General features: G+C 50.7%; 2 protein-coding genes across 4 annotated transcripts in view; one reads left to right on the forward strand and one right to left on the reverse strand.

Moving 5' to 3' along the window:
- Positions 1–27,219, reverse strand: part of LOC133212480 (protocadherin gamma-C5-like) — a 156,224-nt gene that overhangs the window by 124,035 nt on the left and 4,970 nt on the right. Inside the window, exon 1 of one of the 3 annotated variants that reach the window (XM_061353958.1) lies at positions 21,078–23,551. The exons of 1 other annotated variant lie outside the window; for it this stretch is intronic. In XM_061353958.1, coding sequence (XP_061209942.1) covers positions 21,078–23,519 — 2,442 coding nt within the window. In that variant the 5' untranslated portion in view covers positions 23,520–23,551. Of the gene's footprint in view, positions 1–6,896; positions 9,588–21,077; positions 23,552–27,219 lie in introns of those variants that run through there. One more of the 3 variants, XM_061353952.1, reaches the window with a different exon arrangement.
- Positions 9,810–13,109, forward strand: LOC133212535 (uncharacterized). Its single transcript, XM_061354098.1, has 2 exons — positions 9,810–9,976; positions 11,642–13,109. Exons 1-2 carry the CDS (start codon positions 9,810–9,812, stop codon positions 12,966–12,968), a joined length of 1,494 nt encoding a protein of 497 aa, XP_061210082.1. The 3' UTR covers positions 12,969–13,109.

The following is a 27,219-nucleotide window of genomic DNA, read 5'->3' on the forward strand; positions in this document are numbered from 1 at the left end:
GTGTGATACTCCATCAGGCACATGTGTTACATATAGCAAGCAAGGAAATGCTCATCAGGTTTTCTACAGGCTAACACACAGAGCTCCCTGATCTTTTTTCTAACCTATACAACTTGCAAGATTACTTCTGTCCTTCCCATAATTGGCAGAAACCTATCATAAGAGGAAGATGTCCTACCATTGCACCAAGAAGGGAGGTACGTTTGGCTTCTCACCACCATTCTTAGAAGAAACACAAGGACTCTGAAGCACACAAATGAGAAAAAAAAAAAAACCAAAATTAAAGAGGAGTGGTCATTCAACAGAGTTTGGGTCACCAAAGTATTTGCTTAGGAGGAATCTCTTCCCCTCATTAATCACACACACCATTCCAGAGAGGTGCAACTTCTGCTCAGTTCATGTTTACATTAGTTCCCCCCAACAATAACAGAACATAAAAACACCCTCATATCTCCTGCCTTTCACACCCACTGGAGCATAAGCAAGAAGCACTAAATCATGACACATTGCTAGAATCTATGCTGTTAATTACAGTAAACATACACACCTAGGAAACCAAGAAGATAAAAACAAAACCATAAATCAGACAAGCAAGGCAAGGAAGCCTTAGAAAACTAAGTGTTGTCATTGAAACTCACCAGGAAATCTTGTTGGTCTTCACTGTGGGCATTGAAATTCAATCCTGGGAGCACCTGGATGTCATTCCTATCTGAAGTAGCAAGTGCGGCCCTAAAGTCTTCATCTGTACCACATAGTATCAGGGTTCAGTTATAGGACCACTCACCAGCCCTCAGGCATTGTTTTTACCATGTCGCATTCTATTCTCCCAAAGATATGAAGCTTTAAGTTTAAACGCCTAATCATAGAATAGTTGAGGTTGAAAAGGACCTTAAGGTCATCTAGTTCCAGCACCTCTGCCATGTGCAGGGATGCCTCGCCCTAGACCATGTTGCCCAACGTTCTGTCCAACCTGGCCTTGAACACTGCCAGGGAAGAAGCATTCACCATCTCTTTGGGCAAACTGTGCCAGTGCCTAAATATCCTCACAATAAAGAACTTCTTCCTTATACCTTCTAACCTGAACTTCCCCTGTTTAAGTTTGAACCTGTTACCTCTGGTAGGCCCCTTTCAAATATTGGAAGGCTGCTATGAGGTCTCAAAGCAGCCTTTTCTTCTACAGGCTGAATAGCCCCAACTTTCTTAACCTGTCTTAGCACAGAAGGTGCTCCAGTCCCCTTATCACCCTTGTGGCCCTCCTCTAGACTTGCTCCAACAGCTCCATGTCCATCTTATGTTGAGGACACCAGAACTGCACACAGTACACGAAGTGAGGTCTCACAAGAGGAGTAAAAGGGAAGGATCACCTCCTTGGACCTGCTGGTCACTCTTCTTTTGATGCAGCCTAGTATACAGTTGGCTTTCTGGGCTGCAAGCACACATTGCTGGCTCATGTTCAGTTTCTCATTGACCAATACCCCCAGGTCCTTCTCTGCAGGGTTACTCTGAATCACTTCTCCACCCAGCCTGTAGCTGTGCCTGGGAATGCCCCAACCCAGGTGTAGGACCTTGCACTTTCTTGAACTTCATGAAGTTGGCACCACACAGCTTAGTGTTGTTAGAAAACTTACTGAGGGCGCCTCAAACCCACCATCCATGTTGCTGACAAAGACATCAAATAGGATCAGTCCCAACACTGACCCCTGAGGGACACCACTCGTTACCCATCTCTATCTGGACGCTGAGCTGCTGACCACAGCTCTTTGCATGCTGCCATCCAGATAATTCTTTATTCATCAAGTGGTCCATCAATCAAATTTATGTTTCTCCAGTTTAGAGACAAGGGTGTCATGAGGGGCAGTGTTGAATGCTTTGCACAAGTCCAGGTAGATGCCATCAACTGCTTTGCTCCTATCCATCAGTTCTGTAGCTCCATCATAGAAAGACACTAAATTGGTCAGGCACGATTTGCCCTCAGTGAAGCCATGCTAGCTGTCACCAACCACCTCACTGCTTTTCATGTGCCTTTGCATGCTTTCCAGGAGAATCTGATACAAAATTTTGCCAGGCAGAGGTGAGAGTGAATGATCTGTAGTTTCCTGGCTTTTCCATTTTGCCCTTCTGGAAAATGGGGGTTATATTTCCCTTTCTCCAGTTGCTGGGTACTTCACCCAACTGCCATGATTTAAAAAAAAATGAAGGACAGTGGCTTAGCAACTTCATTTGCCAGCTACCTCAGGACCTACGGATGGATTTCATCAGGTCCCATAGGGACTTGTGCACTTTCAGTTTCTTAAGATGATCTTGAACCTGATCCTCTCCTACAGTAGGCCTAAGGTCTTAATTCTCACAGTCCCTGCATCTGCCTTCCAAGACTTGGGTGGTGTGTCAGAGCACTTTCTGGTAAAGACTGTGGCAAAGAAGTCATTGAGAACCTCAGTCTTTTCCAAATCAAGGGTAGCCAGTTCTCTCATTTCCTTCCAGAGAGGGTCCATATTATTCCTAGACTTCCTTTTGTTTGTAACATACTCACAGAAGCCTTTCCTGTTATTCTTGACATCCCTGGCCAGACAATTCTACCTGAATATTTGCTTTCCTGACCTGATCCCTAGCTTCCCAATGTTCCTGTATTCTTCCCAGGCTTTCTGTCCTTCCATTTTCTATAAGCTTTTTCTTTCCCTCTAAGTTTTCACAGCAGTTTATTATCCACCCATGGAGGTGTCTTGGCTTTCCAGCCCCATTTCCTTCTCGCAGGGACACAACACTCCTGAGCTTGAAGCAGGTGATCTTTAAATATCAACCAGCAGTCTTGGGCCCCCTGCACTCTAGGGGTTTATCCCATGGAACTGTATTGAGTAGATTCCTGAAGAGTCCAAAGTCTTTTCTCTTGAAGTCCAGGGACCTTCTCATTGCCCTGAGGATCACAAACTCCACCATTTCATGATCACTGCAGTGAAGGCTGCCCTGGAGCATCACATTCCCATCCAGTCCCCCCCGTTGGTGAGCACAAGGTCAAGCATGGCACCTCTCCTTGTTGGCTCCTCTGTTACTTGCAGGAGGAAGTTGTCTTTCACACAACTGACACCTCATGGATTGCTCGTGCCGGGCCGTACCATCCTTCCAAGAGATACTGGGGTGGCTGAAGTCCCCCATGAGGACAAAGACCTGCAACTGTGGGCTGCTCCTATCTGTCTATAGAGAGCTTCATTCACAGAGCCTTCCTGGTGAGGCAGCTTGCAGCCGGTCCTCACGGTAATGTCCCCATCACAGTTCTCCCTTTGAACTTAACCCACAAACTCATCACCCATCCCTGGGCAGAGTTCCATACTCTCTAGACTACCATTGACATAAGTAGCTACATCCCTCACCCCTGTCTGCCTGGCCTGTCTTTCCTAAAGAGCCTATAACTTTCCATTCCAACACTCCAGTCATAGGAGCCATCCCACCATACTTCTGTGATTCCAACAATGTCATATTCACTTAGATGTGTACACATCTCTAATTCCTATTGTTTCTTCCCCATCATGGGACACTTTCTCCAGTGCATTCTTCTAAGAAAACACAATAGATTCTCTTTTAGATTCTCATTCTTTCTGCTCACACTTACAATTCTGTGTTAGGAGGCTAAAGTAAGTATTTGTTGCAAAAAAACCCATGCAGTTTCAAATGCAAAAGCACTGTCCAGAAATGGGAAAAGGGAACCATGACCTTTCAGGAAAGAAGGGCCTGAAAGAAAGTGGAACAACAGCTGTGAAGAAACACTGTATCACAACAGTCAGGGAGATACAGATGGATAATGGAAATTTCAGAAGGACCACCAGCCATTCTAGCTATACATCATCTCTCTACATGCTCAGCTGCTGTACAAATGCGCTACTACCATTGCATTTCAGGACAGGGAAACCAGGATTACAATAAAAAAAAATGACACAGGGCTTGGCACCAGGCAGGAATTCAAGCCATTGCTCAGTCAAAATCACACTGACTCATCTATTTTCCAGGTTCAAAATGAGCATCTTGCCCTCCTTGCTCTGCATTCACAGCCCAGAGTCACACCATGGACTATATTCAGTGTTTTGGCCATATACTGGCCACAGGTGAGAGATCATGTCATTGTGTGATATCATAGAAAAAAAAAAGGTATATCAAAGCCTTGGCTTTGTAGATGAAATCACTGAAAGTATCAATGGAAACCATTACCCAGTCCAACAATTTAAGACATCTTTTAATATTGTAAGGGTTAGCAGCCACAGTGAGATCCAGCTTTAAACCTGGACAACGAACAAGGGAACACCAGGAAACCTGCAGAGGTGAGGGCATTATAGCTTAAAATTTCAGAGTATCTCAACTGTACTAGGTACACAAAAGAAGGATCTAGTTGATAAAATGTCCACAGGAGCTCACACCACAGAACATACCCACGTTTCCTCATTTTGGACAATAAAAAAGAGGTAAATGCATGGACAGCTATGAACCTCATATGAAAAAAAGGGACAAACTTACATAATCTGTTCATCTTTTAGACATTTCAAATTATACCACAGCAAATGTATACACCTGCTAAGTCTCTGGATAGACAGAAATTCTCACCATGCCCAAATGTCACATGGAAGGAAAGCTACATTTCCAGAAGACACCACTGAAAGAGAAGTTCAACACATAACTGAGAAAAAAGATCACAATATTGGTGTATGGAGAGGGATTTCTCTCTTCATCACACTATTTGGAAGCAATGTAAAATTTTCTCAAGTGCATAAGTGATATGCAGCTCCAATAAAGACCCAGTCAAAGTATTAGTATAAAGATGTGATCCTACTTCAGCACAAGGCCAACTTAGAGGATACATGATTCTCAAAGCCTAATGTAAAGCATATAGCTAGGCCCAGTAAGTGATCATGCAACAGGAAAGGAAACTGATGAACCCACAGCTTGGGCAGTCAGATTCTGAAATGTGTGATATCCAAAGGACACCCTCAGACTCATTTCCTGTAGACCAGTAATAAAAACCCTGGAAACTGACACAACACATGCCATGTCTCCACCATACCTCCACAGAGCACCCCTAAGATTCCTCAAATGTTTCACAGTTTGCATCATTGTCACTGATCTTCATCACTTACAGACTCCATCGAAAGAGAAGTTACACAGAGAATGTCTCCTTACAACGAAAAATATTTGACTCCTACCAGTGCATCAGCATTCCACATGCAGAGATATTGTACAAATGCTCTCTTATCAGGACCCCCCACTGCCTTTCAGGACAAGGAATCAGCATCACAGCTTGAGTGGCACAGGCCTTGGCACCAGGCAAAAGGCATGTTGACCCACCCGTAGTTCTGGTACCAAGCCATTCTCTCATTTTCCTTGTTCTGCATAAAGAGCCTTTAGTACCAGCACAGACTATATCCTATTTTTGACCATATGTGGCCTAGAAGCTGACAATGAAGAGTTTCATTCATTGACATTTTAGGAAACAAAATTACATCAAAATCTTTGTCTTGGCAGCAGAACACCTTCATAGAATGGATGGACACTGCTCTGCTAGACTGACAGCTAGAACAGCTCTCTACTAACAGCCACATTGAAACCCAGGTGTAGAACAGGAGACAAAACAAGGCAAGAATAAGAAAATGGGGACATGAAGGCACTACAGCTTAGTAGCTCCGACTATGTCATCTGTAGTAGGTACATAAGAAGAGTATCTAGCTGGTTGGTTCAAAACTGAGTCATGAGCATCAGCTCAATGATAGCATCACACTTGGGCAACTGTGCAGATACGTGACTCTACAACACTTTATGTGACATTTACATCTACACCCAGTAACCACCATTCACAGGAAAAGCTGCATCTGTCACAGTGCATACAATGAGTAACTTCCTGGCACATGCTTCAGAGAACAAAGCTCAGACTCAGAAATTAATGTCAGAAATATCCCACCCCATACCCTGCAGTCACACTAATTTTAATACCAATAAAACATCACCAGTTACTTCATGTAAGCAGGAGCCATTGAAAACATCTGAAATTTGGTCAAGGCTGGGGAAAGCTTCATACAACCAACAACGAGATATAGATGGCAAAATGATGCTTCACACAGCAGTTCTTAAGCACGGTAGCCCAGAGTGATGTTCACACATCCATGCCTAATGCTTGCAGACAAGTTTGTAAAACGATTGTCATCCCCTCTCAGTATGCAGGAAAAGGGGGCTTTTTGGAAGTGGCAGAACTGTTGCATCCTCTAAGTGTACTTGTCATAAGCACATAATATAACTGTTAATTAAGAATACCACAACAACATACAGCACATGGAAGGAAACTCCAAACACCCCCTATAGAGCAAGAATAACATGTCTTCTATCAAACATTCTTTAGGAAGTCACGCATAACGATCCTGCAGATGGGCACTGAATAGGGAAAGGAGCTAATCATGTCTCTTGTGTCCTTCGTGCACAGCTGCTCCGAGGATCCTCTCCAAGACCCACATGGTGGTCTTTACATAACTATCCTAAGATGAAGACAAATTTTCTCCTTATGACACTTGAGAGAAAAATATCAAGGTTTAAAAGAAAACCAGGCACAAACCATCAGAAGAGACTAAATCGCTAAAAAGCGTAAAACACAGAGAGAACGTGATGAAACACAAAACACCACCACAAGGAAAGACATGCCGGCAGAAGCTTCACTTCTCCCCACCCGTTGGGAACCTGAGCATCCAACCCGTATTCGCCTCCCGGGAGCGAGAGGCACCAGTACCCAACGCGGGGCTCAGACAAAGTTTGCCTCCCTCGTCCACACAATTCCCGCGCGGCAAACGGAATACAAAACCAGTCGGCGAAAGAGCAGACAAGCAGCAGGGGGAAGGAAACAGCGCGGAAAACAGCTCCTGGGATGAACTCACCGGGGGAATGGCGGAGTCCAAGCGGCTGGTGGCGGCAGGGTCCTGCCCAAGCAGCGGCGCGGGCTCGACAGGAGGCGGCCGGACCGGGAGGGTATCGCAGCAGCTGCCAGAGGACAAGCGGAGATGGCTCTTGCGCGAGTCGGCGGTGAGAGACACCTCGTGTGAGTACGAGTGCAGGAAGGCACGGACGCCGTCCATGCCCACAAACTGCGAGGCCGGGACTCCGCGCAAGGCGGCACTGCCCGACGCCGCCAGCAGCTGCGAGCGGCGCCAGTGCCGGAGACGCAGCGCCAACAGCAGCAGCAGGAAGGCTAGGAAGAGGCAGGACACGGCCGACACGGCCAGCACCAGCCAGCGTGTGAGGCTGGCAGCCGGCTCGCCCGGCGCCGCCGCCGCGCTGCCCAGTTCCGAAAGCAGCTCGGTCACGCTCTCGGCCAGCACCACCGTCAGCGTGGCCGTGGCCGACAGTGCCGGCCGCCCGTGGTCCTTCACCACCACCACCAGGCTCTGGCGAGCCGCGTCGCGGGCCAGCGGGAAGCGCGCCGTGCGCACCTCGCCGCTGTGCAGCCCCACGCGGAACAAACCCGGCTCCGTCGCCTTGGCCAGCTCGTACGACAGCCACGCGTTCTGCCCCGCGTCCGCGTCCACCGCCACCACCTTGGCCACCAGCGCCCCAGGCTCCGCCGACCGCGGCGCCAGCTCCACGCCCGCCCAGCCCGAGACCGCCGCCGCTGCCGGCGGGTACAGCACCTGCGGCGCGTTGTCGTTCTCGTCCACGATCTCCAGCAGCACTGACACGTTGCTGCTCAGCGCCGGCGCGCCGCCGTCCTCCGCCCACACCCACAGCCGCACCTCGCGCACCTCCTCGTAGTCGAACGAGCGCAGCGCGTACAGCGCGCCCGTCTCCGCCTGCACCGACACGTACGACGAGAGCGGCGCGCCCCGCACCCACCCCTCCGACAGCCGGTACCGCACGCGCGCGTTCTGCCCCCAGTCCGCGTCGGACGCTCGCACCGTCAGCACCAGCGCGCCCGCCGCGTTGTTCTCGGCCAGCCGGGCGCTGTAGCTCGACTCCGCGAACACGGGTGCGTTGTCATTCACGTCCAGCACCCGTAGCGCCAGCAGCGCTCTGCTCTGCATCGCCGGCGACCCACCGTCCACCGCCCGCACCGTCACGTTGTACTCGGACACCTTCTCGCGGTCCAGCTCCCCCACCGTCACCACGCGGTAGTAATCCTCAAAGGTCTTCTCCAGCTGGAAAGGGAGGGTCTCGGCGATGCTGCACCGCACCTGCCCGTTCGCCCCCGAGTCCCTGTCCTGTACGTGTAGCAGTGCCACCACCGTTCCTGATGCAGCGTCCTCAGAGATTTCACTCAAAGCCGACCGCACCGAAATCTCCGGGGCGTTGTCATTGACATCTGTCACCGTGATCACGACTTTCGCGGTGTCGAAAAGGCCCCCGCCATCATGTGCCTGCACCTCGATTTCATATGAGGACATTTCCTCAAAGTCCGGGCTTCGCATCAGCTTGAGCGTTCCCGTCACAGCCTCCAGCTGCAAGAACTTCGAGGCTTTGTCTGTGATTTTCTTCAACGAGTATTTCACGTGTCCGTTCAGACCCTCGTCGGCGTCAGAGGCCGTGACAGCGACAAGAACGGAGCCCACGGGTACGTCTTCGGGCACGCGCACCGTGTACTCCTCCTGGCTGAAAACGGGCGCGTTGTCGTTGGCGTCCAGCACGGCCACGCGGATCCGCAACGTGCCCGTCCGCACAGGTTCTCCGCCGTCGCTCGCCCTCAGCACCAGCTCGTGAAACGCCGCCTCCTCCCGGTCCAGCGCCTTCTCCAGCACTAGCTCGGGAGACTGACTGCCGCCGGGGCCCGCCTGCACAGCCAGCGAGAAGTGCTCGTCGCCACTCAGCTCGTAGCGCTGCAGGGAATTCGTACCCGAGTCCGGGTCGTGAGCCTCTGCCAGGGGAAACCGCGACCCCGGGGCTGTCATCTCGCTCATTCTCAGTTCATTTTCTGCTTGTCGAAAGTTGGGCGCATTGTCATTAATGTCCGTGATCTCTACTTCTATTTTGTAAACCTTCATTTCTCCCTCCACGATCACCTCACAGCGCAGCACGCATTGCTGCGCACTTTCGCAGATCTGCTCCCTGTCTATCCTCTCGGCTGTCACCAAATGACCCGTCTTCCCGTGCAAGGCGAAATGCTGCGTCCTACCTTCAGAGACGACTCGGACGCCACGGTGGCGGAGAACCGGCAACTCCAGCCCCAGGTCCTTTTCCACGTCGCCCACGAACGAGCCCTTGGGCAGCTCCTCCGGAACCGAATATCGCAGCTGCCCCCACGCCGCGTTCCACGCCGCCACCAGGATGACCAACAGCAGCGCTTCCTCCCGCCGGGCCCAGCTCCTTCCCGCATTTCTCATCTCCCTACCACGGCCCCGTCGGCTCCGCACCGCCGCAAACACTTCCCTTCTGCCCACCGCTGCTTCAGCTCCTGCTTTTTCGGCTTCTGGTCCGTGTTTCGGTTCTCGCCGCTGGCGGCCGCTGCCGCAGGCTCCTCCGCCTCTCTGAAGCACGGCTTTGCACTGCCGAGACACTCGCAGACCGCCCAGCCGCTGGAAAAACCAGCGAGCGAGCCGGGCCGCAGCGGGCGGGGCTGCCGGCATCGCTCCGGCTTTCCTTCTGCTCCTCCTCGGTCAACAGCGGCGCCCGCAGCCTTCTCCTGGCACTGCAGGCACCGAGCGCTGCCGAGCTCTGTTCGCCTGACCTTGCCCAGGTCCGTCTCGCGGCCACAGTTCGGACGACACAGAGCTGCCATCGGGTCCCAGTTGATCTCCTGGCTGCCCTCGAAACGAGCTGTTCCGTGACTTGTTCTTTACACCGCCTTTAAAAACGAAGTGGTGATGGCGGTATATAAATATTTTTTCGCCTTCGTGCTTGACTTGTACAAGGAGAGCAAAAGAAAACTGGCTTGGAGTTCTCAGATGCACATACTTCAGCTCATACGGAACAAGTTTCAGATCTGCTACCACCGCCTGCCGCAGAAGATATGTTTACTTGTTCGACTAGAGTAAGAACGAGAACAGGTACACCCGCCTTTACTCTTGCGACAGGTTTTACAGGACTACTGCACATTTTTCTTATAAATCTTCCTAATATTCGACTAGAAAGTGAAGTTGGAGTATTTTAACTGGTAACTTCCCCCTTTAATAGCGCACATAAACACTTATTGAAAAAAACCCAACATAGGACAGCAATCTCTGGATTAGAGCTGCAAACCGTAGCCTGTAAATGTGTAAATGGCTTTTATTCGAGTGCCTAATTTTTGCCGTTTTGCGTACCTCCTTCTCTGTTGCGTAGAGGCTTTTACTGGTAACCAGGAAAACGCAACAAATATTGCAAAAAGTGACTGACAGACCGAACTCGGTTTACTGCAAGCGCTTCTCTTCGGGAAATGAGGATAGGAAAACAGAACAGGTTCCTATATACAAAAGGATGTTGTTTTGGTTTGGGGTTTTGTTTTTTTCTTCTTGAGAGCCCATTGTACATCTATCAGGAGAAAGGGATAAGCGGTAACTACACAAAGAAATCAGAAAAATTAAGCCGAGATAGAAACTATCCTTGTAAGCAATGCTGCCATTTCTCCAAAAGGTGGCAGGACACACAGCAGAAGACGGGAACATTTACTGTGGAGTGACACTGAGAGAACCGTAAGTGCGCTTCCTTTGGGAAACAGCATTAACCACGTTCAAGTCCATCATTTCGGTAAAAAAGTGATTAGGAAGGAAAAATCTGCAATACCAAGCGTCAACCACATTTTCTCGACCCTGTAACGTAGTTAGCAGATCTCATTCTGCCCCGTAAGGATCTGTCTGCACCATTACTGACTCATAACATTTCAGACATCAGCTTCTTTTCAAAGTAAGTTCTTGTGTTTTCAGCTTTTTATGTTATTAGAAACCTTAGCCCAGCACCCTGCAAGCACAATTTCCCTCACCAATTGCACAGATTATTCTAATCCTTTTGCTTGAATTACTTTTCCCTCACCTTTTCAGCATATCAGAACCTTACTAAACTGGAACGCCACCAGCCATATTAATTTCCAAATTCCGTGCAATACCACAAGACACCTATGAAGATGTCCACTTAAAAAGAGACCTCCTCTGTCCGGCCGTTCCTCTCGACATTCATACTTTTCCCCTGCACTTTGGAGGCTGCTCTGATGACTCTGCATAGCTCCAGCTTCTCTCACTACCACTTGGGTTTTTTCGAATACAGCCTTCAGGTTAAAAGGTAGAGCTTATTGGGAAAAAAGTGGTTAAAAAAAAAAAAAAAAAAAAAAGGCTACCAAAGACCGAATATGATTTAACCCCGGTTAAAAAAAAATGACAGATCAGGAACGGTAGAAAAAGCTGGGGGTGGAGGGGATGGGAGAATGAGGAGATTTGGGGAGACACAACTCTACATGGAGTTAACACCTGTGCCTGTCTGTGACGCGCCGAAAATACCTGCTACCAAAACAGGGTAGCGACAGGGTTATTTCATTTGCCTCTGGAAAAAGAGTAGCAGCCTCCCTCAGCAGAGCAACGGAAAGCATCAACCAACCTCCTAGCAACTGTTCGGGGAAGTTCCGAGATAAGAATCATAAAAAACGTGCTTACAAACCTGCTGTGCGTCAGGCTCCACTGGCGCCTCTCCAGCGCCAGCGTTAGTGGTCAGGCTCTGCTCCCCGCAGGTCTTACTGCAGAAAAGCTTCTCCGCGGGCAGGTTTGGCAGCGGCGGCGGTGGCCAAGCGATCTCGGCGACGGCGCGCCCGGGCGCCACGCACAGGTTGTAGGAGTAGGGCAAGGTGCCCTCGCAGAAGTCGGCCGGGAAGGCGGCGCCGGTCCCGGAGAGGCGCTGCGCACCCAGGCAGCGCAGCACGGCGGGCGGGCCGGCACGGCGGCTCCTTGCCAGCACGGCCAGCGCCACACTCAGCAGGAAGAGCGCGGACAGAAGAGCCAGCGCCAGCACGAGGGAGAACTGCAGCTCCGCCGCCGAATCGGCGCCCGCCGCCCGCTCACTCAGCTCCGGCAGCGCCTCCTGCAAGCTCTCGGCCAGCACCACGTGCAGCGTGGCCGTGGCCGACAGCGCCGGCTGCCCGTGGTCCTTCACCACGGCCACGAGCCGCTGCTTCGCCGCGTCCCTGTCAGACACGGCCCGCGCAGTGCGCACCTCGCCGCTGTGCAACCCCACGCGGAACAGCGCCGGCTCTGAAGCCTGCACGAGCTCGTACGACAGCCAGGCGTTGCGCCCCGCATCCGCATCTACTGCCACCACCTTGGCCACCAAGTACCCGGCCTCGGCCGACCGCGGCACCATCTCGAACGGGACCGGGGCCGTGGCCGAGCCCGTGTCTGTTCCCAAGCCCGCCGCCGGCCACAGCACCCGCGGCGCGTTGTCGTTGCGGTCCAACACGAAGATGCGCACCGTTGCTGTCGAGCTCCGAGCAGGTTCACCGCCATCCTGAGCCCGCACCACCACCGCGAACTCGCGGCACTGCTCGTAGTCGAAGGAGCGCTGTGCGTACACAGCGCCGCTCTGAGCCTCCACCGACACGTACGGCGCCGCGCCAGCGCTGCCGCCCTCCATCGAGTACCTCACGCGCCCGTTGCTGCCCGCGTCTGCGTCCCGCGCCCTCACGTGCAGCACCAGTGCTCCCGCCGCGTTGTTCTCCTCCACGTAGGCGCTATCGGCGGCCTCCTCGAACACCGGCGCGTTGTCGTTCACGTCCGACACCTCCAGCACCAGCGCCGTGCTGCTCGAGAGCGCCGGGCTGCCCCGGTCCCTCGCCACTACCGTCACCCGGTGCTCGGACGCCTGCTCCCTGTCCAGCGCGCTCGCCGTCACCACCTTGTACGAGCCGCCCGACGACGCCACGAGCGACAGAGGAGCCTCACCCAACAGTTCGCACCACACCTGACCGTTCTCACCAGAGTCCGCATCCTTCAGCTGCAGCAGGGCCACCACCGTGCCAGCCGGCGAGTCCTCGGGTATCGGGCTCGACACCGACAGCACCGTGATTTCGGGCTCGTTGTCGTTCATGTCCAGTACCTCCACCTCCACGTTGCAGTGAGCCAACAAACCGCCCCCGTCCCTTGCTTCCACCAGAAGCGTGTAGCCACGGGTGTCCTCGAAGTCCAGCGCTTCCTGTAGCGTGATTTTCCCACTCTCCGCATCCACCAAAAACTTCTGAAGTACTTTTGCCGGTGTTTCCCCTAAACCATAGGTGATGCGGGCGTTGCTGCCTGAGTCGGCGTCGGAGGCGGAGACGCTCAACACCGTCGAGCCCAGCAGTGCATCCTCCCGCAAGCTCACTCGATACCGCTCCTGTGCGAACACGGGGGCGTTGTCGTTGGCGTCTGTGACGTTAATGCAGAGCTGGGCGGTGCCGCTTCGGGGCGGGTCTCCGCCGTCCACCGCCGTTAGCAGCAGCCTCAGGCTCTGCTCTTTCTCCCGGTCCAGCGCCCTGCGCAGCAGCAGTTCCGCGATTTTACCGCCGTCCGGGCTCTCCTTCACCTCCACTGCGAAGTACCCGTTTTCCTCCAGCTCGTATCTTTGCAGCGAGTTGCTGCCCACGTCCGCGTCATCTGCCATGCCCAAGGGAAAACGGGAGCCAGTAGAAGTGAGCTCGTTAATCTCCAGCTGGAAACTGTCTCTGAGGAAGCGGGGCGCGTTGTCGTTCACGTCCTGGATTGCCACGTCGACATGGAAAACATTAAGCGGGTTTTGCACCAGTGCCTCGAAGCTGACAGAACAGGTCGCCAACTTTCCGCACATCTCCTCTCTGTCCAGCCTCCCGCTTACGTACAGGTTCCCGTTCTCCCCATTCACGGTAAAGTATTGCTTCTCGGTGTTCAGCCGTAGCTTGCGTGCCGGCAGCTCTGCCGGGCTCATCCCCAGGTCCCGCGCCAGCGGCCCCACCAGCGAGCCTTTGTCCAGCTCCTCGGGAATGGCGTAGCGGAGCCGCTCTGGCGCCGCCCGGCAGCACCAGCACAGCAGTAAAGAGGGAAGCAGCACTAGGCTGGCTGCTGGCCGCCGGGTCTGCCATCCGGCCATTGTCGGCAGAGCTCGCAGCACTTTTCCCTCCTGCCGCAGCCTTCCCTCGCCTTCAGCTCCTCTCCGCAGGGAGCGGAGGGGCTGCCGGAGGGCAGCGAGCTCTGCGCCGGCTCGGACGCCGCTCTTCTGAGCCTCCCCCCCGTTGCCTCTCCTGCCCGCGCAGCTGCCGCTCTGGCCGGTGCTAGGGAGAGCGAGCAGCCTGAAGAGACAGAACGTTGTGGTGGCTGCGGCTCCGGTTTCGGCTCCATCACAGCTCTCCGTCGGCCAACAGCGACACCCGGAGGCGCCGCGACGCCACCGCAGTCAGGTAATAGCCGCGTTTTAGGGGCCCTGAAAGCCAAAGTCTGCGCCCGTATCCAGGGTTTCGCTTGTATCAGGGTGGGATGCCCCGAGGCACGGGGTTCATGCTTAGCAGAAGCAGTTATAGCCCCCCATACAGCAGCAAGAGCAGGCTTCTATCGAAGTGGGTTTCTGTATCTACAGAAGACTTTTAAAGGAGTATTACACTCTATCAGGGACTTATATCTTGTGGCCTGTGTTGGCACAAAACCAAGAAAACCTGTGTGCCAGACCAATAAAGTTCCCTCATGCACAGTCAGAGAATGAAAGACCAAATGTGAAAAGACAGTTACTCACACACTTTAGGGGTTATGTCTATCATTTGTATCTGAGATATAGTTTGTCCAGCATCCATGAGAAAAGGGAATCAGGGGGCTAAACATTGTGCAGAGTCAGAAGCAGAATGAAGATTTTTATGTTCGTCATCTGTAAGGTCTGCCAGCAATTTTGGTAAAGCCCTGTGCCAAGTTGCAATGTTAAGGGAGAGGCAGAAGGACATACTTAAAGCTCAAAACGCTGTTCTTTCCCATTTTCTAAACCTGCCTTATAATTTCATGCCAAAGCTGTAATTGTTAAGGGTCTGCACCTGGTTTCAGGTCTCACTTGTGTCAGAGTCGGGAAGCAGAGGCACTTCCTTTATGCAACTCTCAAGACACCACTGGGGGTTTTAGGTCATCTCTTTGGAGGACAGTGAACAGTCAGAAGGAATATTTGTGGCAGAGCAATAAAGTTGGCTGTCCTTAATAGAATGCAAAGGAAACTATGAAAGCAAGAAATTATATCTGTGGAAGACTGGCAGAGCTTTTTATCACTCTGACAGGTATTTTGAATTCTGCTTTCCTTACCTCGTCAAAGAAGGAAATACTGTTGGAGTAATCAAAGAGTAATCAGAAACAGAATGAAGCAAAAGTCCTGGGAATCCATTCATGCCAGGCTATAAAGATTTCCTTCTTCTCTGCTGTCAGATGTAACAGTTATTTTTCTCCTTCTTAGTAGCTGGTATAGAGCTGTGTTTCAGCTTTAGTCTTTCTTCTTTTTCTTTCTTTTTCTTCCTACATTTCTTGCTTTTCCTCATGTGAGACAGTGGTGTTTATCTCATTGCTAATGTTTCTTGCAGGCAGAACAGCATTCTCCCTGACAAATATCACTCTAAAGGTAATGTGTGTAGCTTTGTCCTAAGAGAAGAGAAGAACTTTTACTGTTTCCTTCCTGATTCACAGAAGTTCCTTTTTTTGCCTCTCCATACTCGGGGAGCTGACAATGGGAAAGTCCAAAGCCATGTCAAGCCTTTCACAAAACCCAAGAAGGGTTTGGGTTGAAGGCACTATAAAGATCATTGAGTGCCACCCCCTGCCATGGGCAGAGACATCCTTCGCTTAGTTACAGTGCTCAAAGCCCCATCCAACCTGTCCTTGAGCACTTCCAGTGATGGGACATCAACAAGTTCCCTGGGAAACCCATTCCAGTGTCGCACTACCCTCACTGTAAAAAAATTCTTCCTTATGTCCAATCCAAATCTACATTTTTTCAGGTTAAAACTCTTACTTCTTGTCCTGTCTCAACTTGGCAAAAGGCCTTGGTAAAAAAGTCTTTCTTTTAAGCCTGTTTATATATAAAAAATCCACAATAACATGTTCACAGAGCCTTCTCTTCTCCAGGCTGAAAAACCTCACCTCTGTGAGCCCTTCTTCTTAGTAGAATTGTTCTAGCCCTTTGACCATTTCCATGGTCCTTCTCAGTCCTAATTAACAGGTCCACGTCTTTCCTGTAGTGTGGATCAGAGCTGGAGACAGTGCCCAGGGAGTGTCTCATGAAACAGAGTAGAGGGGGAGAATCCCCTCTCTCAAGCTGCTGGCCACACTGCTGGTGAAGCAGCCCAGGATACAACTGCCTTTTTAGGTAGCAAGTGCACATTGACATCTCGTGTCCCATTTGTCACCCACCGCTACCTCCTAGTCCATCTCCACAAGGCTGCTTTCAATCTCTTGAGTCTGTACTGAAACCTGAGATTGCCCTGATGCATGTGCAGATCCTTGCACTTGGCCCGTGGAACTTCATGACTTTCCACAGACACACTTCCCAAGTGTCTCATGGCCCCTCTGGATGGCTGGATCCTTTCCCTTTTGTGAATCAATGGTATCACTCGGCTTAATGTCATCTGTAAACCTGCTGATGGTGCATTCAATCCACTCTTTGTGAAAATACTAAATACTACTGGTCCTAGTACAGACCTCCCTGTAGACCACCACACATCACTGGTTTCCACTTGGACATTGAGCCATTGACTAATCTAGCCAGTTCCTTATCCATCTAAGAGTCCATCTGCCAAACCATTATCTCTCCAACCCAGTGGCCACCATGTTATGCAGGACCATGTTGAGGACACCCTGCATGTGTTCTCCTGCTGGCCCCTAGTCTGTTCATGGCAACCTTGGCTGGGTTGGATTGCCACACTGCATAATTTTGCTATGGACAACTGGTTGAGCACCCATATGCCTATGAAAGCCTTGCCTTTCCTGGCTGTAAACATCAAAGATGCACATGGGAACTGAGCCCATGCTCAGACAACTGAAATAGAGGTGACCATCCCATTTGACCAGACGCCCTGAGGTCCAGTCATGAAAACACACAAGGTAAGACTTAGAAACATACAGAAATGAATGGAGCAGGATTCTGAGGCCAAATGTATTCAGAAACAGAAGCATTACTTGTGTGCTACTGAATAAGGCACATGCTTATGTGAACTGTGACAAGCAAGGAAATGACTATCTACAGCCTCACACACAGAGCTCCCCTGTCTTTTTTGCAACACTGTAAAACTTACCAGTTTCCTTCTGACCTTCTTATAATTGGCAGAATTGCAAAAATACGATGTCCTGTAATTCTGACCTCATAATCACAGAACCATGAAATCACAGAATATTTTGGGTTGGAAGGGAGTTTAAAACTCACCCAGCTCCAACCCCCTGCCATGGACAGGGACACCTACCACTAGACCAGGTTGCTCCAAGCCCTGTCCAACCTGACCTTCAACACTTCCAGTGATGGGACATCCACAACTTCTCTGGCCAACTTACGCCAGCATCTCACCACTCTCATAGTAAAGAATTTCTTCTTGATATCTAACCTAAATTCACCCTCTTTCAGTTTAAAGCCATTCTCCCTTGTCTTATCATTACATACCCTTGTAAAAAGTTCTCCAGATTCCCTGTAGCCACCTTTAAGCACTAGGAGCTGTTCTATGGTCTCCCAGGAGCCTTCTCTTCCCCAGGCTGAACAACCCCATCTCTCTCAGCCTGTGAGAGAATAAGCAGAAACCAATCATGAGAGGATGATGTTCTACCCTCACTCCAAAAAAGGGAAGTACAATCAGCTTCTTAACACCATTCTCAGGAGAAACAGAAGGATTCAAAAGCACACGAATGATAAATGGCCAAAATAAAAGAGGAATAGTAATACAACAGAGATTGGATCATTCAGCTCTCCACTTAGAGGGAAACTCCTTCCCTCTGTTACGCACATTGTTCTGCAGAAATGAGACAGCTACCCAGTTTATGTTGACATCTGTTTCCCCTGACAATAACAGAACACAAAGGCACCCTCATATCTCCTGCTTTTCACACCAGCTACAGCATGCGAAAGAAGCAATAACACAGGATGCACTGATAAACAAATCTATGCTTTTATGTACAAGTAAAGTGACACATGTAGGAAACCAAGAAGAGAAAACCAAAACTATAAATCAGACAAGCAAGGCAAGGAAGCTTTAGAAAGGAAAGTGCTGTCAAAGGAACTCACCAGAAATTCTTGGTCTTTGCTGTGGACATTGAAATTCTCCCCTGGGAGCACCTGGAAGTTATTCCTATCTCAGGCTGCACATGTGGGCTTAAAGCCTTCCTCTGGATTACATAGTGTGTGGGGGTCATTTTAAGAAACAGTCAGCTCTCCAAAGTTGTTTTCTACTCTGCGGCCTGCTCAACTCCCACAGGTACGAAGCCATAAGAGTAAGCACCATATCGTGGATCTTCTCTCCAGCTCAGTTCTCAGAGAAAGTACAACAGATTCTCTTTTAGCTTCCGATTCATTTTCCTCTTGTCTTTGGTGGATGAAATAAGTATTTGCAGTAAAACAACATGCACAAAAAAAAAAAATGCCTGAAAAAAAAAGTGTAACTGTAGCTGTGAAGAAAATCTACATTGTCATGTTACAGGGATATACAGAGAGAAAATGGAAATTTCACAGAGGAATTATAAGCTATTCTGTTCATGCATCATCATTCTATGTGCTGAGTTACTGTATAAATGCTCTACTACCATTGCCTTTCAAGAAAGAGAAACCAGGATCACATAAAAAAAATGGCACAGGCCTTAGCACCAGGCTGGAAATCAAAGTGTTGCCATGACAATACCACAGTGACCACCTATTTTCCAGGTTCATAGCCAACCTCTCAACCTCCTTGGTCTGCATTTCAAGCCCTTAGTCACACCATAGACAATATGCAGAATTTTAGGCATATCATCCACATATGAAGGAGCTTGTAATTCTGTGACGTCTCAGGTAAACAGAGGTATATCAATGCCTTTGTTTTTGCAGATTAAATTCTCCTAGGTATGGATGGGATCTGCTCCCCAGAACAACAACTATAAGAGAACCTTTAATATTTTAAGAGTTAGCAGCCACAATGAGGCACAGCTTTAAATCTGGATGACAAATAAGACAAGAATGGGAAGCCTGCAGATGTGCAGGGATCAAAGCTTTATATTTCAGAGCAGGTACAGAAGAGGGGGATCCAGTTTGGGAAAAATCCAGAGGACCACAGACAGCAGCCACATTCCCTCCAGTCAATTTCTTTTGACAATAAAAAAGAAGCAAATGCACAGAACCATGACCATGGACCTCATATAACAATGAGAACAAACAACTTTTACACCCATCTCTACCTATTTTAGACATTTCAAGTGATATCATAGCAAACCTTTTCACCTGCCCCAGTTCTAGACAAACAGAATTTCTTAACCTGACCAAACATTAGGCAACAGAGAAGCTACTTTTGCATGCATCCAATGAAAGCAAAGATGCACATGCAACTTTTCACTACTGGGAACATCAATTACAACACAGATGCATGCAGAGAGATTTCTCTGCCCATCACACAACTTAGAAGCAATGTAAAACATTCTCCAGTACATAAGCCATATGCGACTCTGATAAAGACCCAGTTGTCAAAGTATCAGCTCAAAGACACCATCATACCTCTTTATCAAATGGGAAACATGGAAGATGTACAACTTTCAAAGTTTAAAGTAAAAATGTATACCTATGGTCAAAAAGTGATCATGCAATAAGAAACTGATGAACCCACAACTTCTCTGGCTGCAGTACAAGCTAGGCAATATAACACCTTCAGAATAATTTTCTGTAGACCAGTGATACACCCTTGGAATCAAGACAACAGATGCCATGTCTCCACCAATACCTCCACACACACAGGACTTCTGAGACTCTCCTCAAACCCTGTTACAGTTAACATTATCATTGATCTTCACCATTTGCAGACAGATTCCATTGAAAGGAAACCTGCACAGAACTGCTTACCACGGATAGTATTTGACTTGCCACCAGGTACATTTGGCAAGCAAGAGCATTTCTTTCAAAAATAATTTAAGGAAACGTCTATAAAAGTTATCTAACAAGGCAAGAAAGTTAAATACGTAAACCTGAAAGTACCACGGTATACTTTTCAAGATTATGACAGATTGTTTAGAATGAACTTATCTAGTGAGTAATGAAAACACTTGCCAGAAATAAATAATTCAGCTTTTAACAAAGAATACCACAATATCCTACCAACATATAGGAAGAACCTCCCAGGGCTCCCCACACAGCTGGGATAGCAGGTTTTGTAGCAGACATTCTTTGGGGAGAAAAAAAAAGTCACATTGTAACTAGGAAAACCAGGTCACACTGTAATACTGCACATGGGCACTGGTTATAGAAAGGAGCAACCCATGCCTCTTGTGCCCTTCAAAAGCCCCTTACACATAGCTTCCAGGATTCTCTAACCCTTCACAAGAAGCATATGATATCCAAGGGCCATAACCCATCTTCCAGTAAACATTTTATGAGAAAACAAAACTCACATTGCAGTTGATCACTGAATAAGGAAAGGATCAAACCTTATCTCTTTTTTCCTTCATAGCCCCACACAGACATCTCCCACGATTCTCCTCTCCAGCCCTTCACAACTACCATGCTGTTCTTTCACTTTAATATTTACTAGCACATGACATATGAAAGCCAGTTAATGGCATCATTTCTCCATAAACTTGCAACACCATCACCCAGGGACACATAGACCAGCACTGTATTTTCATCTCTGGACACACTATCTACTCATGAAACTTCAAAGTTTAAAACTGAGACATGGTGCTACAGGAGAAGCTGGATCACTGAACAACACGGAACACACTGAAGACGTGGTGAAAGAGAATTCCATCCAAAGAAATCCAGCTGGCAGCAGGCTCACTCCTGCTTTTCTAACCTGCTAAGAACTTAAGCAGTGACCCCACATTCACTTCCCGGGAGCAACAGATACCAGCAGCCAGCACGGGACTGAGCCTTCAACTGGGCAAATCCCAGCACAGCACACGGAACAAGAAACCAGTCGGGAAAAGACCAGAGAAGCATCAGGAGAAAAGAAGAGGCCTGAAGAATGGCTTCTGAAAGGAACTCACCGTAGGAGCGACGGAGTCCAGGCTGCAGACAGCAGCAGGGTCCTCCCCGAGCAGCAGGGCGGGCTCGTCGGGTGGTGGACGGGCCGGGAGGGTATCGCAGCAGCTGCCTGAGGACAAGCGGAGATGGCTCTTGCGCGAGTCGGCGGTGAGAGACACCTCGTGAGAGTACGAGTGCAGGAAGGCGCGGACGCCGTCGATGCCCACAAACTGCGAGGCCGGTACACCGCGCAAGGCGGCACTGCCCGACGCCGGCAGCAGATGCGAGCGGTGCCAGCGCCGCAGGCGAAGAGACAGCAGCAACAGCAGGAAGGTGAGGAAGAGGCAGGACACGGCCGCCACGGCCAGCACCAGCCAGCGCGTAAGGCTGGCGCCCGGCTCGCTCGGCGCCGCCGCCGCGCTGCCCAGCTCCGAGAGCAGCTCGGCCACGCTCTCGGCCAGCACCACCGTCAGCGTGGCCGTGGCCGACAGTGCCGGCCGCCCGTGGTCCTTCACCACCACCACCAGGCTCTGACGCGCCGCGTCGCGGGCCAGCGGGAAGCGCGCCGTGCGCACCTCGCCGCTGTGCAGCCCCACGCGGAACAGCCCCGGCTCCGTCGCCTTGGCCAGCTCGTACGACAGCCACGCGTTCTGCCCCGCGTCCGCGTCCACCGCCACCACCTTGGCCACCAGCGCTCCGGGTTCCGCCGACCGCGGCGCCAGCTCCACGCCCGACCAGCCCGACACGGCCGCAGAAGGCGCCGCTGCCGGCGGGTACAGCACCTGCGGAGCGTTGTCGTTCTCGTCCACGATCTCCAGCAGCACTGACACGTTGCTGCTCAGCGCCGGTGCGCCGCCGTCCTCCGCCCACACCCACAGCCGCACCTCGCGCACCTCCTCGTAGTCGAACGAACGCAGCGCGTACAGCGCGCCCGTCTCCGCCTGCACCGACACGTACGACGAGAGCGGCGCGCCCCGCACCCGCCCCTCCGACAGCCGGTACCGCACGCGCGCGTTCTGCCCCCAGTCCGCGTCCGTTGCCCGCACCGTCAGCAGCAGCGCTCCCGCCGCGTTGTTCTCGGCCAGCCGGGCGCTGTAGCGCGGCTCCGTGAACACGGGTGCGTTGTCATTCACGTCCAGCACCCGCAGTGCCAGCACCGCGCTGCTCTGCAGCGCCGGAGACCCGCTGTCCACCGCCCGCACGGTCACGTTGTACTCGGACACCTTCTCGCGGTCTAGATTTCCCTCCGTTACCACGCGGTAGTAGTCTTCAAAGGAGTTCTCCAGGCGGAACGGCAGACTCTCACTAATGCTGCATCGCACGTGACCGTTCGCCCCCGAGTCCCTGTCCTGTACGTGCAGCAGGGCCACCACTGTCCCTGGCTGTGCGTTCTCAGAGATCTCGCTCAATGCCGACGACACGGTCAGTTCGGGCGGGTTGTCATTAACGTCTGTCACAGTGATCGCGACATTGGCCGTGTCGAAAAGACCCCCGCCATCATGTGCCTGCACCTGCAGTTTGTAGGAGCCGCCTTCCTCAAAGTCCAGGCTCTGCACCAACGTGAGCCTTCCCGTTTCTGAGTCCAGACGGAAAATCTTTGAGGCTTTCTCAGTGATTTTCGTCAACGAATATTTCACGTGCCCGTTCAGACCCTCGTCGGTGTCGGAGGCCGTGAGGGTGACGAGGACTGAGCCCACAGGCACGTCCTCTGCCACACGCACCGTGTACTCCGCCTGGCTGAAAACGGGCGCGTTGTCGTTGGCGTCCAGCACAACCACGCGGATCCGCGTTGTGCCCGTTCGGGCAGGCTCTCCACCGTCGCTCGCCCTGAGCACCAGCTCGTGAAAAGCCGCCTCCTCCCGGTCCAGCGCCTTCGCCAGCACCAGCTCCGGACGCTGATCCCCTCCAGGACCCGTCTGCACGGCCAGCGAGAAGTGCTCGTCGCTGCTCAGCTCGTAGCGCTGCAGGGAATTCGGTCCCAAGTCCGGGTCGTTAGCCTCTGCCAGGAGAAACCGCGACCCCGGGGCTGTCGTCTCGCTCATTCTCAGTTCTTTTTCTGCTTGTCGGAAGCTGGGCGCGTTGTCGTTAACGTCCGTGATTTCCACTTCTATTTTGTAAACCTTCATTTCTCCCTCCACGATAACCTCACAGCGCAGCATGCATTGCTGCACGCTTTCACACAGCTGCTCCCTGTCTATCCTCTCCGCCGTCACTAAATGGCCCGTCTTCCCGTGCAGGGCGAAATACTGCGCCCTACCTCTGTCCAAGATTCGGACGCCACTATTGCGGAGCGCCGGCAGCCCCAGCCCCAGGTCCTTGGCCACGTCGCCCACGAACGAGCCCTTGGGCAGCTCCTCGGGAATCGAATAGCGCAGCTGCCCCCAAGCCGCGTTCCACGCCGCCACTAGGATGGTCCACAGCAGGGCTCGCTCCCACCGGCCCCATCGCCTCCCCGTCATGCCCATCTCCGCCACTGACCTACCGGCCTCTCATCCCTACAGACAGCTCTCCGCAGACGACCGCTGTTCCCGCTCCTCCTCTGGCGATTGCACTAGCTCCCAGCTCGGGTTGTCTCTGCCCGCCGCTGCCGCCGGCCCCTCCACCTTGCTGCAGCACAGCTCCCACCGCGAAGACGTTCGCGGATCCCCCAGCCGCGGAGAAAGCCAGCGAGTGAGCCGATCCGCAGTGGGCGGGATTGCCGGCAGCTCTCCGGGTCTTCCTCTCGCTCCTCCTCGCTTCTCGGTCAACAGCGGCACCCTCAGCCTCCTCCCGGCACTACACGCACCCAGCGCTGCCGAGCGCGACCCACCCGGCTTTATTCACGGCCAGCTCGCGGGGACGACACAGGCGACACGGAACTACCAGGGCAACTGTGATCTCCTGCCTCGGCTGCTCTCTTTAGTGATCCTCGTGGTGATCCCGGCCAGGCACAAATAACACTCCTCCCGTGGCTCGGCTAATTCTACTGCATGGAATCTTTTTTTTTTTTTTTTTTTTTTACCCAGGATGATATATTACAGTTATAAATTTCTCTTCACATGATATGCAGCTTATTACGAACCAATATGTCCAAAAGTACAACCTCTCCCACAGGTTGGAGTCTGACATTACAGGTCATGCTTAGGACTTGGGTCTTCATTCTAGAGTAACTCAGCAGCAGGCAGCAGTGCACACACATTCCCTGTTGGGATCCATTAAGAAAAGTAACATCTCTGCCGCACATAGCACATCCTTAGCATTAAATAGAGTCAAAGCACCTGGATTTTTTTTTTGATGGGGGAGGGGAAAGGCATAGAAAAAGAAGCTAAGTTCAGAAAAACACCTACCGATTTTCTGGTTTAGATTCCATTCTATGCCTCTGTAGAAAAGACAGATGAGGAATGGTAAAGAAGAGGGAACTGGCACCCAGGATGGAAGACAAACCGTGAATAACCTCACAAAGAAAACAAACAAATCAAGCTCAGAGGAAACTGATCCATCCCACTACTGCTGCCATTTCTGCAGCAGCCCTGCACCAAAATACAGGAGGCACATCACTGAATGGAGGAACATTCATTAGGGGCTTTCACTGAGCCACACACTTTTCCTTTGGGAGTCTAGCATTGAAACTGCATTAACCAAGGCTTTTTTTGTTAAGCTGCCAACCAAGTCTAAGTAGGTAGCTTTAGGAACAAGCAATCTGGAAGGAAAATTCCCAAACATTAAGCATTGACCCCAGTTTCCTGTCCCATTCTGTAGAGTTAGGGGATCTCATCCTGCACAATGATGATCTGCCTTCACTGTTACTTAATCATTACACCTCAGAAAACATAACCTTTGTGGTCAGAAGTTCTCAGCTGAACTTGCAACTGATGTCTAGCCAGGAAGTGCCATCACTATCTGCCTGCTCTGAATGGAAGGAGTTTACCCCATTCCTTGATTCCTTCATGTACACATGGACCAGCACTTCTCATTCCCACAACCACAGCATCCACGTCAAAAAACACTGACTTCAGAAAGGTCCTTCAGCACATAATGGGTCCCTTCTTACCCATTACTAATGCGCACCACTTTAAAGAGGTCAAGTTTTGTAGAGAAAACTTCTCAGCTGAGCCTGATCACGTGACAAAGTGCCATCACTAATGTCCTGCTCTCCATGGAAAATAAAAGGCAATTTTTCTGTTTTATGAACATCCACCATCAGCAGAGCTCGTTACATCTAAGAGGTTCACCCCATATGTACCGTTTTGTGCAGCACAAGTTGAACAGCAAGAACCTTCCCACTGAGTCTAAGGATCCCCCTTCACCATTACTTATAACATTTCAGACAACATAAGCTATGCAGAGAAAACTTCTCAGCACAGCTGGGTCATGCTGAGCATCTCATCAACCAACACCCCTTAAGTATTTCTACAGGGCTTCTCTCATCCGTTCTCCAACCAGCCTGTATTTGTGCTTAGAATTGCCTTGACCTAAAAGCAGGAGTTTGAATTTGGCCTTGTTGAACTTCATGAGGTTCTCATATGTTCATCTCTCATGCCTGTTCAGGTCCCTCTGAATGGCATTCCTTCCCTCCAGCATGTCAAGCGTACCACTTTGGTGTTAGAAAGAGACTTGCTGAGAGTGCAGTCCATCCCACTGTTCATGTCGTTGACAAAGATGTTGGGCAACACTGTGACAATAGCAATTCCTGAGGAATGCCACTCATCACTGGTTTTCACATGGACACAACCACTGATCACAACTCTTTGAGTGGGACCATTCAGCCAATTCCTTATCCACAAAATGGTCCATCTGTCAAACCCATGTCTCTAGCGTTGAGACAAAGATCATGTGTGCAACCACATCAAATTATTTTCTCAGATCCAGGCAGGTAACATCATTCACTCTTCCCTTATCCACCCATGCTGTAACCTCATTGTAGAAGACCACTATATTTCTCAGGCACAATTAGGAAGGCCATGTTGTCTCTCACCAATCACCTCCTGATTTTTATCTTTAGCGAAATTTTCTGGATGATCTGATCCATTTATATTACTAGGCATACCAATACCTGCTCTCTCGTCTGCTCTCCTGAAATCCAGGGTAGTCAGCTTGCCGTGGGCCTTCCTCACCATGTAAGGATCTCAAGCTACAGCATTTCATGGTCACTGCAGCCATGGCTGCCCTCAAGCTTCACATTCCCCACCAGCCCCTCTTTGTTGGTGAGGACAAGGTCCAGCATAGGCCTACACCTCAATGGCTACTCTGTCCCTTGGAGGAGGAAGTTATCACCAATGCATTCCAGGAATCTCCTGCATTGCTTATGCCCTGCTCTGTTGTCCCCACAATGATATCTGGGTGATTGAAGTCCCCCACGAGGACCAGCACTTGTGAATATGAGGCTACTCCTATCTTTCTGTAGAAGGCCTCATCACCTTGGTCTTCATCTTTGAGCAGCCTGTAACAGACCCCCACTTCATCAAGAGAAAAGATGAACAGAGAAGTTCTCCTTACCATGGATGATATTTGACTTCTCACCATGGGTATGTGACAAGAGTGCATTTCTTCCAGTGACATTTTAAACATGTCTGTGAAAGTCTTTCTCTTTACAGCTGATAAGCGCAAAAGGCATGTATGGGAAAGGCAGATGAAAGTAACATTTCTCATCTTCCACATACATTAGAGATAACATCCGACGTTCAGCTAATCACAACAGGCAAGGCAAGAAACACATGCAGAAAGGAAGGGATCACAGCATGCTCTTCTACATTATAGCAGTTAGAGAAGGTATATAATCCAGGTATTTAGTAGGGAATAGAAAGATCATTGCCTCCTCTCAAAGCTCCTGTTATGACACATTTCACAAGTACATAAATCAGCTGTTAATAAGAACACCACAACAACCTACCAGTACAAAAGAGGCTCCCCATGCAGCTGAATTAACATGTCTTCTAGCAAACACTCTTTGGCAACATAAAACTCTCAATGCATGATACTACAGCTGGGCACTAAACAGGGAATGAAGTAAACTGTGTCTCTTGTGCCCTTCAACAGCCCCTCAAGCACAGGTACAAAACTCTCCCCTCCAACCCTTCACAACTTGAGTTCCTTGACCCTCATAATTTGCAAGCACATGACATCCAGGGAAGAGTTGTCCAGATCACTTATTTTCCCCATGCACCACCATAATGGTACAGCCTTCAT

The sequence above is a fragment of the Neopsephotus bourkii genome, unplaced genomic scaffold (genome assembly GCF_033783945.1).
Source record: "Neopsephotus bourkii isolate Nb327-2 ecotype Australia unplaced genomic scaffold, CSIRO-AGI_Nbou_v1 NB_716, whole genome shotgun sequence".
NCBI lineage: Eukaryota > Metazoa > Chordata > Aves > Psittaciformes > Psittacidae > Neopsephotus > Neopsephotus bourkii.

Coding starts and splice junctions, on each gene's coding strand:
- LOC133212535 (XM_061354098.1), top strand. CDS start 9,810: ATGGCGGTATATAAATATTTTTTCGCCTTCGTGCTTGACTTGTACAAG. Junction 9,977..11,641: donor TGTTTACTTGTTCGACTAGA/GTAAGAACGAGA, acceptor TGCTCCCCGCAG/GTCTTACTGCAGAAAAGCTT.